The sequence below is a fragment of the Syngnathoides biaculeatus genome, chromosome 11, assembly GCF_019802595.1.
Source record: "Syngnathoides biaculeatus isolate LvHL_M chromosome 11, ASM1980259v1, whole genome shotgun sequence".
Taxonomy (NCBI): Eukaryota; Metazoa; Chordata; class Actinopteri; order Syngnathiformes; family Syngnathidae; genus Syngnathoides; species Syngnathoides biaculeatus.
The window spans coordinates 18,593,198-18,612,221 of NC_084650.1; the positions used below are offsets into that span (position 1 = coordinate 18,593,198).

The following is a 19,024-nucleotide window of genomic DNA, read 5'->3' on the forward strand; positions in this document are numbered from 1 at the left end:
AACATTGTCGTATTTTATGATGGACTCATTTGCAGATTTCTATATATGAATCACTGTTATAGTCATTTAAGGGGGTTACAGATTATTATTATTATTATTTTTACATCCCAATTGTAAGACCCCACACGGGACTAGTTTAAAATTGTTAAATGTGTATCTGCTACTGTTATATTGTGTGGCGTACCCGAGACGACACATTAAAGATGGGTCTCCTTTTCCAAACTAGTAGTACCAAGACTGACCTGTGAAAGGCAGCATAGTGCCACAGGGCACCCCGGAGTCCAATAGAAAGAAAGTCTGAGCTTCTACGTGCGCCGAAAACCCACCTCACAAAGTGCAGTACCAGCTGTCATGCAATAATGACATCTATTAAAGTCTTTTATAATGTCATGTCTGGATTCATAGGTGGTTTAGAGAGGCAAATCACATTCCCATAATATATTTGTAAGAAGAAAATACGCGTAAGAACAAAATGGACTCATAAACGACTGAGACGAAGAGCAAAATTTAAGAACATTTCTTCTTCAGTGTATTAAACTAGACTTTTTTTTTTTTTTGCTCTGAGTAAAAAATTGATTTACAACAGAAAACTCTGTCCGTGCCTTTGTGTTGGCATAAGAAAATATAGCCTCTGTCAGATTCTCAGAGTGCAGCCGAGCCTTTGGTATGCGCCTGTTGGTTTGTATGATAAAATCGTCGTCAACAGGGGAAATGAAACCCTCGCAACCTTGACAAAGTGAGCCGCTGGCTTGATATGCCCAACGGGCCTCGCAAGAATCCCGTGATCCTCAAAGGCCACCTTTAAACTAATGATTCCTCCACAGATAACAGGTTAAAATTTACAAAGATACTGGATACCATACCAGTGCTGACTTTATGTATACATGTGAAACTATTGTAGCACGCGCTTGAATATTTTTTTAAATTAATAAAAACTTTGCTTTGAATCAAAATTGATGAAAGCTGGATGACGCTTTTGTTTTTAATATAACTTTTTATAGGCAGTAGCTGTACCTTCTCAGAAGCCAACCAATTAAAAAAAAAAAACTATAACAATGGCTGATTTGCATTACTGTAATTTTCGGCCTACAAGCTGCGACTTTTTTCACACGCTTTCCACCCTGCGGTTTATGTGGTGATGCGGCTAATTTGTGCATTTTTTTCTAACGGCCGCAAAGAGGCACTCAAGCGAAAAAGGTAAGAATGAGACCGGTGGAATATATGTGCCGAGGAAGTGACTTTTACCGGCCCTGTTAGCGCTGCACTAGCGTTAGCGCTGTGCTAGCGTGTTGCTGCTGTGTTCCTGGCGTGTCTCAGTGATATTTACCAGTAAGTTTTATTTTAACTGGCCCTGTTAGCGTTAGTGCTAGCTTTAGCGCGATGCTAGCGTTAAACTCTTTCTGTGTACTGTCTTCCTTTGTAAACATCTCGTGTTTCAATGTGGGTATTTGCAGCTTTTACACAGCTGCGGCATATGTATGTAGCAAATGGTATTTCCTTTACAAATGTAAACGGTGAGGCTTGTAACCAGGTCCGCTCTGTAGGCCGGGAATTACGGTAATTGGAAAAATTTAGCTTTTGGCATAGTATCTGTGCAATCATGATTATAAATACATACAAACAAAACCTCAAAATACATACAAACCGTGATTACAAATAATTTCCCGCTCTTCACGCTCTGCCCATTTCAACATTCTTTAATAATTTCTGAGAAATTTACATTGGCTCTGGTCTTGAATTCAACACACAATAAAGCCATTGAAAAGCTTTTTGTGATTAAATGTTGATGATTTATAAAAGGCCGTAAATGTAATTTTGAGTTGGGGAATTATAAATGTTTATATATTTATAAGATAACTCATTTGATGTAGTCCTAAACATTATGGATTTTCTTTTAAAGCGAGGCTGAGTGGGAGTTATTTAAAGGAAATATTTAGCCTTCATTGTGGGCTATTGATTTTGTCTTCTGTTTCCCCCCAATATGATCGTCATATGTGTTTATAACCAATTACCATGCCAATTTAACTGGAGGCATGTTTATCCAATATTTTGTTACCTTGCTTTTCAAGGCTAATCCTTGCTAAACCTGTCTAGTATACTGTATGTGTGAGCAAGATGAAGTTGACAAATGGAAAGATGTTTTTTTCTGAATAACATTTTGTCTGTACAATGTATGACTGACTAAACTAACAGATACTTAGATACACCAAACATGAATCGACAGATGACATACAGGTACTATATATTATGATTGCATGCTGGTTGGTGTATGTGGATGGACATAGAGACAAATGTTTACATTCCTTCTGTGAATGACCAGGCCAGTATTTACCCTAATTTCCGGCCTACAAGCCGCAACTTTTTTCACATGCTTTCGACCCTGTGGTGTAAGCGGTAATGCGGCTAATTTGTGGGGCACTCGAGCGGATTAGGTAAGAATGAGACCGGTGGAATATATGTGCCGAGGAAGTGACTTTTACTGGCCCTGTTAGTGCTGCGTGTTTTTGCTGTGTTACTGGAGTGTCTCGGTGATTTTTAACGGTAGGTTTTATTTTAACCGGCCCTGTTAGCGTTAGCGCGGAGCTAGCATTAGCAAAAGCGCTAGCGCGGGCTAGCGTTGCACTCTTTCTGTGCACCATCTTTCTTCGTATATATCTCGTGTTTCAATGTGGGCACTTGCGGCTTTTACACAGCTGTGGCCCATGTATGTACAAAATGGTACTTTCTTTACAACTGTACTCGGTGAGGCTTGTAACCAGGTGCGCTCTATAAATTGGGAATTACGGTACAGTTTGAGTTTACACGAGCAGACGGCGGCAGGTTTAGATTGTGCTTAAATGAATGGGCTGAAGTAATATAATTTCAGGATTTTATCATGGCCTAATAATCACGAATTGGCACTGACTGGCCTCACCAAGAATATGTCATTTTACTGCATTTTTAAGTTATTCACATACATACTGTCTCGTTCAAGCGATATCAATAGTCTCCTGTAGTTATTCTTTAAGGCAACTCATTAAAGCCTTCAGGGTGCTTGTGTGTTCCAGTTCATGATTCTGTTTGCATTATCAACGATCCCAAAGGAACACAAGATACAAAAGACAGTCAACAATCGTTTTCTTCTGTCCACCAATCACTTCCGTAATAGACTAAATCGATTAGCCTCTGACATCAATGAACCGAGTGGCTTAGAGCCAGATGGACCTCGGATCAGATCAACAGTAAGATGTAGCAGAGTGTGACACGGGAGGGTACAGTCGCTTCGCAGCTACAGTTGAAGTCAGAGGTAAATATGGTGTCGCAAATTGGCCAACGAGTTCTGTGAAACTAGTTACGGTGGTATTTTGGGACGTTTGAGTGAAGATGTGGACGCCATCTGGACTCAGTTCATCTGTCATCCAATCATCTTCCACTTGGCAGAGCTCCCCCCCTCACCCCCCCCCCACACAGCTGCCTTTCCAATCTTCCTCTCACTCCGTCTTTAAATCACTCTGCCACAATTGTGCACGTGTGTGTGTATTTACATAATCGTGCATATCACACACATTTTAGCCACCACTTCCAATCTGAGCAAAGTATCTTTTCACACATTCAAGTATCTGTTGTACATATTATGTCCATCATCAAAGATTATCATTATTCATACCAATAAACTCCTGATATTAAAACAAAAATACTGTACATGAGATATTGTAGCTCATTGTGTGTTGAATTCCAATCTAGAGTTTTTCACCGCAGGCCCAGCCAAAGTACTTCAATGTGCCTGCGATAATATAGTGGGAGAGGTTCCAACCGGTTTATGCATCCTTGTAGCATAAATGAGACAGCGGCCGTAAGAAGTCATATCACACTTGACTGACACGAGGGGATTCGTACAAACTACATTTAGATACAGGTTGTAAACTACAGAGGTTTATCAAAAAAAAAAAAAAAAAAAATCAGATGAACATAGACCATCCAGACATTTCCTCTATCCCTTATCCCACAGCACAATGATTCAAATGTGTGATTTTATAAGCTTTTAGTCAGTCACTCACATTTGGAAAATGTACGGGTGTGGTCAGCCATGCTCGCAAATATAAAGTTACGCGCCGTGCGGGTGTGATTAGGGATGAAATCTCAAGACCTTAAAATAACTTACTGGATTAATATAACATAAGTGTAAATTGAAAATAAAATAAAGAAACACACAACTAAAATAGAAAACAAAAATTTCCAATTTCAACTGATAATAGTAGAACATGATATAAAACGGTATTCAAAATCTTTTGTCAATAAAAATTCTTGCTCTGACAAACTTTATCTGAAGAAAAATTAAATGCACTGGCCTGCCAAGGAATAAACATAAACGGTCTATAAATTGCGGATCAATGTTATGAAAATGCGTAAAGTTTAGTTCAACATAATCGGCGTTAGTGGCAACAAGCTAGCCATACATTGGAACGAACGGTCCTGTCGGCAATCGTGATGTATTGTTATAATCTAGGGTAATTTACAACGGTATGTATTGTAAATCCATCGATGAAAGCTAGCAGTAGATGATCTATATCTTCCTGAAGCATGTAGAGGGGAAAGGTCTTCAACTTCAAGATAAGGCGTACCACGGGGAAAATGACCGTTCGCATTTAGATATATAGACAGACTAGTCTAACATGAAAACATAGATCAAGTCAAAGTAAATCACATTCTCATACTTATTATAGTTACATACTGAAACATTCGCTGTGTTACATCCCAGAAAAGTTTTCAATGTAACTCAGAGGTGCCAAGATCTCCCCCAAGATCTACTTTTCAAGCAGCCAGCCTGTCGCGATCGTCCAGCGGGGCCGGAGGGGAAAGGTGGGGGGTGGGGGTGCACGCGCACATCATCGCGACTGCCGCACATAGGAGGCCGGCTTGCTTGAATGCGCCTTTATGTGCGTGCGTTCGACGTATAACTGAATCAAGCGACAAGGTGGATGATAGTCTAACGACTTTTTTTTTTTTTTTTTTTTTTTGAGGGGGCACGCCGTCACACGATCAACCAAAACTGCCTCGCGATCGACGCATTGAGCACCCCTGGTGTGACTGAATTTCCTTTGACATGGCTCATTATGTTGATGACTTTCGACATAAATGCGCTCACAGTATGTGAAGAAGCTCCGAACATGCGGTTTAGGCATCACTTCCGAACGTGCTCAGTACGGTTAACTTGCATTTCCTGTTTCCGGGCGAATACCGATTGTTTAGGACCAGGTTTGTTTAGTTAACAACGTTTATGAAATAAACGTGTAAATTAATGTCAAGACTACACAAAATAAGCGACATCTTTCAATATCTATTTTTTCTACTCGTAACAAATTTGCGCTCATTAAATCACCGTGACTTTTTAGTCATGTATTTTTCACAATACTATTCACACAAATTCAAAACTGAACAATGTCAGGGAGATTCCAATTCAAGGGTTCCACCGCGCTCGTGATTAATCACAGTGACCAATTCCGCGTTAGCCTTCGACTATGTGCGCTTCGTTACTTGCGCTAATACAAGCCGAATCATTAGAATATGGAAAAATATGGGAAAGAAGATAACAAAACTATGCTTAATGTGTACTGTGGGGTTTGGGGTGTCTGGGATGGGTGCTGGTGTTGTGCATGGCGGCAGAAAAATACAATTACCTGCAGTACTGGAGTTAAATTGTCAGAGCAGGATTAAAACAATAGCGGCATACGCAGTATATATAGTAGCAATGTGTATATCGAGACATATTTTGTGCGTGGATGAGTGTTTCAATTGTATATAGCCCATGGATGGCTTGTAGCAACTTCAGTAGCAGAATCCCTGCGGATACGTGTCTGTGTGTGTGTGTGTGCGCCGGCGCTGCTCGGGCTCATTAGCAGTAGCAAGAGTAACACATGGCCTGGGGCACACACAAGAACACGCCGCTTTCTCTTTTTTACCACACACATTCACACACACGCAGATTTAGAACACAACAAGCCTAACTTGTGGAATATTTTTATATTGCCGTGCACCAGTTGGAGCGTGACTTAAAATGACAGAATATACGTTCTCTTTGTGCATTCATCTTTTTCGTGGAGGTTCTAATGTAGCAAATTATTCTTTTAATCAATATTGTGCCAGGTACAAAACGTACAGGACATGCACAACAAAAACACAAATACAGACAAAAAAAATAGTGCCAATGCATTTGATTGTGGTAAGTGTTGTGCTAATAACTAAATTCACCAACTTTTATTAATAATATAAGATTTTTGTTCACAACCATTGTTGCTGTATTTTTTTTAGTATGAGCAATAATTTCAACTGATTAATTGCACCTCCATTTCCCTCCAGAATTATTACAATAGCCAGGAAAATTCTTTATTTGTTGTTGATTAAAAACATGCGAGACAAAGCAGGCTGTCACAATTGAATCTTTTCAGAATTGTTTACCTATTGATATTTCAGTGAATAATCAATCAATAATCAATTATGAATAATAAGATACAAGAATTAAAGGTGATTTGAAAAAAAATAGTTTATAGATAGGCTTTTAAATCAGTTGTTTTGGCAGCACATTTTGGGGCTTTGGCTTCCTATCGTGTAGCACAAAGAAGGTTCCAGAACACATTTCTTCAAGTTGGCAGGCACAATTTTTTCTATAAACATCCGAGTTTATCAGCGAAGATTAATGAGCCCGTCGCAGAAAAATTCACGCAAGCCTGAGCCATCGCATTGTTGTGCCTTCACAGATGAGCCTGAATGTTGAGGATTATCCTTCTGCAAGTGTTAGCTTTTCCATAATTCCGGTGAAGGATGATATTTGTCCCATCAGTTCATGGCACCTCGTCCCCGAATTTTCAGAGGATCCTCTCTGTAGTTTAAGGAAAATTCCAGCCTGACCCTTATTCTTGCAAATGAGCGGTTTGCATTTTCCTTTGGAGGTTGTTGCTTTTGTTATGGGCTCTTCCTTTACAAACTTTAACGTTTCTCTTAACTCCTGTTGATTTCTTGAGCTACACATTTGACCTCTGTGACCTTCTGTAAACAAGCAGTTTCCATCTTTTTTCAGAACATTTCAACTGCCTGTGGCCGATGTATGAGATGACTGATTGATTTTCCATCTTCGCTAATCCCTACAATTTAAATCTTAGAAAGTATGGACAGACGGTTGGCCGCTATTATAATACATACTTCATACAAAGCACATTTACCGTTATGCCTGGCCAATAGAGCGCACCTGGTTATAAGCCTCACCCAGTACATTTGTAAAGGAAATACCATTTGGTACATACATACGCAAGTGCCCACATTGAAACACGAGATATTTACAAAGAAAGATGGTACACAGAGAGTTTAACGCTAATGCTAGTGGCACGCTAATGCTAACGCTAGCACAGCGCTAACAAGACCAGTTAAAAGAAAACCTACTGGTAAAAATCATTGAGACGCGGCAGTAACACGCTAGCGCAGCACTAACAGGGCTGGACCGGTAAAAGTCACTTCCTCGGCACATTTATTCAATACGTGGAAATGGAGATCATTTAATTCAGAGATGGGGACTCAAGTCAAATGACTTGATTTGAGTCGACTCAAGTTGCCAGTTTTGTCTTTGCGACTTGCTTTCCAAATACTTCAAAAAGACATGACTTTAGACTTGGCAGGCAAGACATTTGATTTTACTCTGACTTGACAAGTCATCTCATTTAGAATTGCATACCGTAATTCTCGGCCTACAGAGCGCACCTGGTTACAATCCTCACAGAGTACATTTGCAAAGGAAATACCATTTGGTACACCGCCGCAGCGGTGTAAAACCCGCAAATGAAACCCACATTGAAACACGAGATATTTGTAAAGACCATACACAGAGTTTAATGCTAGTGCTAACGCTAGCACCGCACTAATGCTAACAGGGCCGGATAAAATAAAACTTACTTGTAAATATCACTGAGACACGCCAGTAACACAGCAGCAACACGCTAGCATAGCGCTAACAGGGCCGGTAAAAGTCACTTCCTCGGCACATATAATCCACCGGTCTCATTCGTACCTTTTCCGCTCGAGTGCCCCCTTGCGGCTGTTAAAAAAATGCACAAATTAGTCGCATATCACCGCATAAACTGCAGGGTTGAAAGCGTTTGAAAAAAGTCACGGCTTGTAGGCCGGAAATTACGGTTGTTACCTTCTGTATGAAATGCGCTATATAAATAAATTTCCTTTGATGCTTTGTATGTCGTCTTCACGGGTAAAAGTCAAATCTTAAATGCATGAAAATATTCAACACTGTATCAAGGTTAAATCATCAATGCAACACACTTGGGTGCCAAACAAAAGGTTCCAAGTTGTGTGTATCTGATCCAAATATAAATGTGTGGAAATAGAAGATGAAATGTTGACCTTTACATGTCCAACCCGAGCATTTTCAGTCGCAAAAATCAATAAAACATGACTAAATTGACATGTGCTTTGATTAAATTGCAGACATCTTCACCTTTGGGACATGAATAATTGTTGCCCTCAAATTCTTCTTGAAAACAAGAGAGTTAAGCAATGCCCGTTTTGCCTCTGTGGAGAGGGTTCTGAATATAATATATTTTCTATGGCCTCTTCTTACATAATTCCCTCCCCCTAAAAATAAATACAAAAAACAAAAAAATAAAGGATAAATAAAGGATAAGCAGTAAAGACAATGGATGAATGAAAAAAAAACAGCAAATGAACTCAAACAAACAACTTGCATTTGATCGTCCTTACTGAATTAAATATGAATTGATTAACTTTTTTTTTGACAAGATTGCAAAATATTGGGCAAACATTCGATACTTACACAGTAATATGCTATATTATCTACACCAGCAACATTTTGGACAAACCACTTTTGTTGGAACATACTTTTTATTTTTATTTACAGTTAGTCTTTTTCTTTTTTTTTAGCTCACAAGATTTGAAATTTTGCATCAATGTATTATTGCTTGCGCGGCATTTTTGTTTTGGTTTGTCAGACAGAATTCTGGTCTGGGTACTTTCAAGTTACTGTATTCACCAATCACGAATTTCACCCGAAACCAATCTTCTTCTTCTTCTTCTTTTCCTTTCGGCTTGTCCCGTTAGGGGTCGCCACAGCGTGTCATCTTTTGCCATCTTAGCCTATCTCCTGCATCTTCCTCTCTAACCCCAACTGCCCTCATGTCTTCCCTCACCACATCCATAAACCTTCTCTTTGGTCTTCCTCTCGCTCTTTTGCCTGGGAGCTCCATCCTCAGCACCCTTCCACCAATATACTCACTCTCTCGCCTCTGAACATGTCCAAACCATCGAAGTCTGCTCTCTCGAATCTTGTCTCCAAAACATCCAGCTTTGGCTGTCCCTCTAATGAGCTCATTTCTAATCCTATCCAACCTGGTCACTCCGAGCGAGAACCTCAACATCTTCATTTCTGCCACCTCCAGTTCAGCTTCCTGTCGTTTCTTCAGTGCCACCGTCTCTAATCCGTACATCATGGCCGGCCTCACCACTGTTTTGTAAACTTTGCCCTTCATCCTAGCAGACACTCTTCTGTCACATAACACACCAGACACCTTTCGCCAGCTGTTCCAACCTGCTTGGACCCGTTTCTTCACTTCCTGACCACACTCTCCATTGCTCTGTATTGTTGACCCCAAGTATTTGAAGTCATCCACCCTCGCTATCTCTTCTCCCTGTAGCCTCACTCTTCCCCCTCTACTTTTCTCATTCACGCACATATATTCTGTTTTACTTCGGCTAATCTTCATTCCTCTCCTTTCCAGTGCATGTCTCCATCTTTCCAATTGTTCCTCTGCATGCTCCCTGCTTTCACTGCATATGACAATATCATCTGCGAACATCATGGTCCAAGGGGATTCCAGTCTAACCTCATCTGTCAGCCTATCCATTACCACTGCAAACAGGAAGGGGCTCAGAGCTGATCCCTGATGCAGTCCCACCTCCACCTTAAATTCCTCTGTCACACCTAAGGCACACCTCACCATTGTTCTGCTGCCATCATACATGTCCTGTACTATTTTAACATACTTCTCTGCCACACCAGACTTACGCATGCAGTACCACAGTTCCTCTCTTGGTACTCTGTCATAGGCTTTCTCTAGATCCACAAAGACACAATGTAGCTCCTTCTCACCTTCTCTGTACTTTTCCACGAGCATCCTCAAGGCAAATAATGCATCTGTGGTACTCTTTCTAGGCATGAAACAATGCTGTTGCTCGCAGATACTTACTTCTGTCCTGAGTCTAGCCTCCACTACTCTTTCCCATAACTTCATTGTGTGGCTCATCAACTTTATTCCTCTATAGTTCCCACAGCTCTGAACATCCCCTTTGTTCTTAAAAATGGGAACTAGAACACTTTTCCTCCATTCTTCAGGCATCTTTTCGCCCGCTAGTATTCTGTTGAATAAGTTGGTCAAAAACTCCACAGCCATCTCTCCAAATTGCTTCCATACCTCTACCGGTATGTCATCAGGACCAACTGCCTTTCCAGTTTTCATCCTTTGTAGTGCCTTTCTGACTTCCCCCTTAGTAATCATTTCCACTTCCTGGTCCTTCACTCTTGCCTCTTCAACTCTTCCTTCTCTCTCATTTTCTTCATTCATCAACTTCTCAAAGTATTCTTTCCATCTATTTAGCACACTACCGGCACCAGTCAACACATTTCCATCTCTATCCTTAATCAGCCTAACCTGCTGCACATCCTTCCCATCTCTATCCCTCTGTCTGGCCAACCTGTAGAGATCCTTTTCTCCTTCTTTCGTGTCCAACCTGGTGTACATGTCTTCATATGCCTCTTGTTTAGCCTTTGCCACCTCTACCTTTGCCCTACGTCGCATCTCGATGTACTCCTTTCGCCTCTCCTCAGTCCTCTCAGTATCCCACTTCTTCTTCGCTAATCTCTTTCCTTGTATGACTCCCTGTATTATGGGGTTCCACCACCAAGTCTCCTTCTCCCCTTTCCTACCAGATGACACACCAAGTACTCTCCTGCCTGTCTCTCTGATCATCTTGGCTGTCGTCGTCCAGTCTTCCAGGAGCTTCGGTTGTCCATCGAGAGCCTGTCTCACCTCTTTCCGGAAGGCCGCACAACATTCTTCCTTTCTCAGCTTCCACCACATGGTTCTCTGCTCTACCTTTGTCTTCTTAATCTTCCTACCCACCACCAGAATCATCCTACATACTACCATCCTATGCTGTCGAGCTACACTCTCCCCTACCACTACTTTACAGTCAGTAACCTCCTTCAGATTACATCGTCTGCACAAAATATAATCTACCTGCGTGGTTCTACCGCCGCTCTTGTAGGTCACTATATGTTCCTCCCTCTTTTGGAAATAAGTGTTCAACCCGAAACCAATGATTTTACTTAAAAAAAATTTTTTGGCTACAACTCTGACTACTGAAAGAAAAGGATGCATTGTGACTTTTTAATACAAATTACTTCCTGCTGGTTTGTCACATTTAAACTGGACATCAATAATTTACCGTGATTCGCGGCCTACAAAGCGCACCTGGTTATTAGCCTCACTTAGTGCATTTGTAAAGGAAATACTATTTGGTACATACATATGCCGCAGCTGTGTAAAAGCCTACACTGAACCACGAGATATAAGAAAAACAGTACACAGAGAGTTTAATGCTAGCGCCGCCGTGCTAACACTAATGCTAGTGCCACGGAACAATCGCTAACACTAGCGCGGCGCTGGTATTCGCATTAGCGCGGCGCTGGTGTTAGCCGGTTAAAAAAAACATACCGGTAAAAATCACTGAGACACGGCAGTGACACTCTCGCACAGCGCTAACAGGGCTGCACCGGTAAAAGTCACTTCCTCGGCACATATATTCCACCAGTCTCAGGCTTACCTTTTCCGCGAGAGTGCCCCCTTGCGGCCATTAGAAAAAAATGCACAAACGCACTGCATAAACCGCAGGGTTGAAAGCATGTGAAAAAAGTTGCGGTTTACAGGCCAGAAATTACCGTAGTCAGGCAGTAAGCAGTATTACGCAAAAATCAGCCCAATGTCTTCCCAAAAATTGATGATAGGTGGCACATGTGCTTGATGAATCGTTTAATCTTCTAGGCACTAAAACCAGGGACTCAACTTGAGTGGACAGAGTGAAAATGGGCATTTCAGTCAGCGGCTTTCAGACAATAACCAAGCTGACAAAACTCCAAATAGCAACATAAACACAAACTAATGGGTTACATGCGGCCAGATGTGCGGCAGTTTATGCGTGAACCATCAAATAGTGACACCTGCTGCCTTGTGAGGAATGTTTGTGATGGTGCAAAATGGTGACAGAAATTCGCTGAGCGCACGGCATTGCAGATGTTTCCGATAATTATAGTCGCTGTGGCTCCAGATTGCCTGATGGGGATTATGTTCACAATAACCTTGAAACAGCCCCACTTCTAAAAAGCACATGCGCCATAACCAACGTTATTTAACAACAGCAGAATGCGTGTCTTACCTTACGGCGGTCGCTCTGGCTTTGGGTTTGTTGGACACCTGTCAACAAACGCAGACGCGTACGTTAACATTTTTTCCATGTTAATGCCGTGACAATATTAGCATGAAGAAATCTATGTGGAGTGGCATGTCTGTGTTTTATGAAAGCATGCAGTTGTGTCATCGGAGCATGATTGACAAGCGTGTGAGCGCTGGTGTGTGTGTGTATGTGCATGTATGGCTGGCTGGGTGAAAAATTGACAAGAAACTGGAAGTTGAATGAGATTTTTTTCCCTTCTATGTGCCATATACTGGAGTCCTTTATGCTGTCAATTGTCTTTATCCAGCACTTCATGTTCTATTATCTCAATAGTGTTGTGGGTTTGCCGCCTGAATCCTATCCAAGATGACTTTGGGCGAGAAGCAGTGTACAACCTGAACTGGTTGCCAGCCAATCACTAGTCACATAAAAAAAAAAAAAAACACATTCACACCTAATTTAGAGTCTTCAATTAAACTGAACATGCAAATGTGATATTCTTCCGTGTTTGGTGAAATTAGAGCTGCGATTTTCTGGCAACCAGCCCCTGCCTCTCGCTCTAATAGGATCCAGCTTATTTGCAACTCTAAAATGAATTGACGGAGGGATGGTTGGTTTAGAATTCATTTCAGTCCAAACTGAGATAAAACAGTAATTATCAATACATAACTGTCATTAATATTGGATTTTCTGTTCAGGGGCCCAACAGTGGTAAAGTAATTCACAAAACAATTAAATAAACAATAATCAAAATAAAATCAGATGATGATGATACATGAATACCGTAATTCCCGGCCTACAGAGCGCACCTGGTTATAAGCCTCACTGAGTACATTTGTAAAGGAAATACCATTTGGTACATACATATGCCGTAGCTGTGTAAAAGGCACAAGTGCCCACATTGAAACACGAGATATTTACAAAAACGGTACACACAGTTTAACACTAGTGCTAATGCTAGCACCGTGCTAACGCTAGTGCTAACGCTAAAGCTAGTTCTAACACTGGCGCTAACAGGGCCAGTTAAACTAAAACTTACCAGTAAATATCACTGTAACACACCAGTAACAGATCAGCAACACGAAAGCACAGCGCTAATGCTAGCGCTAACAGGGCCGATAAAGTCACTTCCACGGCACATATATTCCACCGGTCTCATTTTTACCTTTTCTGCTCAAGTGCCCCCTTGCAGCCGTTAGAAAAAAAATGCACAAATGAGCCGCATCGTCGCAAAAACCGCAGGGTTGAAAGCGTGTGAAAAAAGATGCGGCAATTATGGTATATGTTTAGACATAACTGTCAAACATTTGCTTTTAAAATATGAACACATTCAAACTCACTAGGCACATGCAATGACATAAATTAGTAATATTCATAATCCAGTAATTTTACACATAATTCGAGTGGAATAATGGAAGTCATCATCTCAGTGAGTTTTCTATGTGGCTACTGGATCAGTTAGTCTAACACAACGAAAATATGTATGTATTTATCTTCATCTGTTAATGAAAATGAATTTGCATTCGGTCCCTTTACCGTCTCTCAAGGAATGATGAGATTATCAGCACTAGTGGTTTTGTGGTTCCGATCGCTTGAAACTGAGCTACAGTCTTGAATAATAAAGCTTGTCAGCTCTGTGGCTCAGGGAGATTTGCAGGGTTCATGAAGAGGATCTCTGCGGTAATATATCCCCCAAGGGTTTAAAGAACAACACGGGCGCCAATTATTCACTAATTCCGCTAAACATGGCTGCGCCATGGATGACAAGTCATTCTAGGTATTTGCTCTCAAGTGGCCCAATTCGCATATGCTCTGTGGCTGATCAGAATCAGGCCCCTCCCAAATGTGGATAAAAATCCAATATGTATCGGCTATCTGCCGAGGCAACCGCGGTGTAAACGCATTAAATCCGATATAGCCTGTCAATCTGACCGTGACCTCAGTAATCGCTCGTTTATCGCGGGGGGTTCGGTTCCAGACCACCACAGCAGTAGGTGAAATCTGTGAAGCGGTGACTAAATATTTTTTCAATTGCTTATATATATATATATATTTTAAAAGTTTATGAACTTCCCCAGATACTTATTAATCTTCCCCATACTTCTATTAACCTCGACCGTACACTTATAAACACTTTCACGTGTCCGTGGTACTGTACACTATTCCTACATTACAATCCTTGCAATGTCATGTCATTATCCAAGCCGCTTATCCCCACAAGGGTTGCAGGAAAGCGGGAGCCTATCCCAGCTAGCTTCGTGCTAAAGGCGGACTACACCCTGAACTGGTCGCCAGTCAGTCGCAGGGCAGGTAGCGACACCATCACTGAGCGGGAATCGATCCAATGCTCCCGCACCTAAGGCAGGCGTGTGTACCACTACATGATCGATCCTTGTTATGTGTTTAAATGAATTTTTATTTTGTTTTTTTGGGTGTGATTTATAGTTTTAGGCTGTTGTCGTTTTAGATTAATTTATTTTAGCACAACAAATATCCCACAATATGGGCAATTATGTGCAATATGAAAAAAATCTTGTTGCACTGAATTTGATCTGGAATATAGCGAGGAATCGCTGTACACCAATTGCAAAACTATATCTGTTTCCCTATAGATCCCACTCTAGGAAAAAATAACATGACTACAAGTGAAAGATTTTCAATTTAGGTGGAAACACGCTGTGATGACATCTCGGCTCCTCCAGTAACAGAGACGGACAGCGGAGGAATGATTTCAGAGAGAAACTACAGATTCTACACTATGGAAAAATAAGAAAGGAGAGAATGTTGGCTCAATTATTAATGCGGTGTCACAGTGTCCTGAACTTTTGGAAATAAGACAGAAAACGTACCGTGACATGGTTAAAAAAAAAAAAAAAAAAAAAAAGGTATAGTGTTGGAGGGAGAGCTCAATTCCTTTGGGTATAAAGCTATCTTATTATTATTCATTCATTCATTCATTTTCCGAGCCGCTAATCCTCACAAGGGTCGAAGGAGTGCTGAAGCCTATCCCAGCTATTTTCTGGGTACACCCTGAACTGGTGGTCAGTCAATCGTAGAGCGCATGGAGACAGACAAACAGCCACACTCACAATCACACCTAGGGGCAATTTAGAGTGTCCAATTAACGTTGCATGTTTTTGGGATGTGGGAGCAAACCGGAGTGGCCAGTGAAAACCAACGCAGGCACGGGGAGAACATGGAAACTCCACACAGGCGGGGCCAGGAATTGAACCCCCGTCCTCAGAACTGTGAGGACAACGCTTTAACCAGTTGATCCACTGTGCCGCTTGCTATTATTATAATGATTATTATTATCGGCAGCATGGTGGCTCAGCTGGTAAAGCAATGGCCTCACAGTTCTGAGCACCCAGGTACGATCCTGGCCCCGCCTGAGTTTGGATGGTCTCCCTGTGCCTGCGTGGGATTTCTCTGGGTTTCCTCCCACATCCCAAAAACATGCAACATTAAGTGGACACTCTAAATTGCCCCTAGGTGTGATTGTAAGTGCGGCTGTTTGTCTCTATGTGCCCTGCGGTTGGATGGCAACCAGTTCAAGGTGTACTCCGTCTCCTGCCCGTTGATAGCGGTGATAGGCTCCAGCACTCCCCGTAAACCTCGTGAGGATCGGCGGCAAAAGAAAATGGATGGATTATTATTATCATTGTTCTCAATCAAATCCACCAGAACCTTCCTACGCTAGTGGTCTACCTTGCACCAAGACTTAAACGTGATTTGAGCAGGTCTCGATCGTCTTTCTGACACCAAATTGTCACTCCACCAGGCCCGTCTCCATGGATACTCAAGTCTGTTGTGCCGGCACACCCAGCTTGGCCAAAAGACTGCTTTGCCAAATTGGCAAACGCATACCGAGCCTTGCGCTTGCACAGAAATCAAGATCCGCTGGCAGATTTGATGTCTACAAAATTAAAGCCCTGAAAGTGCGTGTGTGTTGACATTACTGGACAAAAAAGCACGATTATTTATACAAACTCAATTGGACAGAATATGAGGCACACAGGAACGCTCCACAAATCTTAAAAATGTAACGAGCTCTACCAAACTAATTCCAAAGGTCCAATAATGCTTTACTGTATTTCATCCGTTATTTCAGTGATTATTACTAAATCAATTATGGCGTAGCGTTTCATCAAGGCACACAGTGTGGGTTCAGTTCCCACAAAAGATACAGTAACCAAAATATTAAATACCGTAATCTCAAAAATAATGCTCAATTTTTTCCCAAAAATATTTTCAAAAAGTCAAGAGAGCGCATTATATTTAAGTATGGATGGAAAAAAAAAAACATTGTATAGTCGTATACAGGTAAAATAAATTAAATAATAAATATTAAAAAAAAGGTATACATACACATTTCGATATGATATTTGATGTCTTATGTTACATATTTATATAAATTACGGTAATGTGTGCCACCAACCTGAACGCTGACCTCCTCGGGGAGGGGGCTGCATTTTAGGATCGTGAGCGTCACGTATTTCTTGCTACCGCAGCGAATATCAGAAACAACAGCCCGTGAGTTTGTTTTAACTTAAACGAATACAAAAAAATGTCGACCACATGGGCTAGTTGTGCAGAAATGTGACCTCACTGTGGCGGATGACACGGCCAAACAGGAAGCAAAACAACGTGAGCTAACTGCTAATAGCTAACTAACAAAACTACATAGTACGATCGATCGCAATGGCACATTTAAAAAGAAAATGGGATAGCGCACACAATTGAACAGCTCGCTTATTTTTTAAGTGGCCGTGACGCTCATTTCTACGTAGTTTGAGCTCTCGTTTTGATCGGGACCTGACGCTATGAAGAGCTGCGACCGATTGTAGCCGAACGGGGGCAAGAGGCTGCACTGGTAGCACGGTGGAGGAGGCAACAGAACTGGAGCAAGTCATCAATGACTTTGAAGGAACGAATTTTTAGGTCAACTTTGGGGGTGCGCATTATACTCCAGAATGCATTATACTCGAGAAATTACAGTGGCTGTTGATGACGTGAGATGCTACACCAGTAAAAACTATAATCACAATAATAATCCTACTGTGAGATTAACAACTGTATGATCAAAAGTGACAAAAATAGGGTATTAAAACATTCTTCTGATGAATGTATACCAGCTTGGTTATTAAACCCTGTCCTCGGATAAATATTTTCCAGACACCAGTGGGTGTGACTCATCGTGCCAGTGTTTGTTATTCACTTTCCGCTAAACAAAACGCCTCTGACACAGCCTTGAATGGTGATTTATTTGCATTTTATAAATCAGAAAGCGGTTCAAAAATCTATCATTTCTTATACAATGCTTTATCCAAGTCTTGCTTTGCTGGATACATCCATTCAGTGCTTATTTAATTACAGTGGAATCAGCCATATTTTAAAAAAGAAAGCTAGTATTGGCCACCATCTTTGGGTATTCTTTTCTATATTTTCTCCTGAATTGGTTGTGTAGCATGTACGTAAAAAGTCGCGGTATCGGTATTACTTTCCCGTGTCTACAAAGATATGAGAGATTATTCCGTTTACACACCTGCTTTGAAGCACACCGAGTCCCTTTTACAGGCTCATTTGCACTTGACCCCGATGAAGTAATCGGTTGAGGCATTTCAAGATATTTGATCGATGTTCGCTGCAGTAAGAGCTGACAATCAAGCTGGATTCAACCATCTGTTTCAATTAATTTCATTTTCAAGGTCAATTAGAGCAGAGGTGGGAGTGAGCCACATATGCGCAGGCCACCATAATTAAGGGAATAATACACGACTTCAAAATGTTGGCATCTTTAAAATATAAATACAAGCAAACAAATTACACTTGTCATTAAAAGGTTATGTTTCATATGCTGTGGTCTCAATTTTAAAAACAGAGTAGACATCTTTATCACAGAGACACAACTGGTGACATTTTAACGGTGACACTTGAATGAACACTGTCAGCGGTATAAAAATTATATTCAAATGTAGCTCCTAACTATATGTACTGTACATTCTAATAGCGGAACGCACGCAAACCTGCAGGTTGCCAACCTCATTTGGCTGACTTGACTGACAACATGATCCTTACATCCAAATGGTTATTATCCTTGAAGCTGCTCCAGTCGTCGTTTATTCAGGGGGCTACGTCGCACTGCAAAGTGTGCAACAACGCACGCTGAGTAGCTAGGTTTTTTTTACTTGAAAAAAATGGAAACGGTCTCAATTAAAATGTAATAATCCAACTCTAAACGAGATGATTTGTCAAGTAAAAGTGTGGTGAGGCGGCTAATTTGTGCATTTTTTCTAACGGCCGCAAGGGGGCACTTGAGCGGTAAAGGTAAGAATGAGACCAGTATAATATATGTGCCGAGGAAGTGACTTTTACTGGTCCTGTTAGTGCTGCGCTAGCGTTACCGCTGTGCTAGCGTGTTGCTGCTGTGTTACTGGCGTGTCTCAGTGATATTTACTGGTAAGTTTTATTTTAACCGGCCCTGTTAGCGTTAGCATGGCGCTAGCGGTAAACTCTTTCT

General features: G+C 41.3%; 1 protein-coding gene across 3 annotated transcripts in view; it reads right to left on the reverse strand.

Moving 5' to 3' along the window:
* aff2 (AF4/FMR2 family, member 2) overlaps positions 1-19,024 on the reverse strand; it is a 170,751-nt gene that overhangs the window by 31,710 nt on the left and 120,017 nt on the right. For all 3 annotated transcript variants that reach the window (XM_061834238.1, XM_061834236.1, XM_061834239.1), the window contains one exon: positions 12,487-12,524. In XM_061834238.1, coding sequence (XP_061690222.1) covers positions 12,487-12,524 — 38 coding nt within the window. The remainder of the gene's footprint in view (positions 1-12,486; positions 12,525-19,024) is intronic.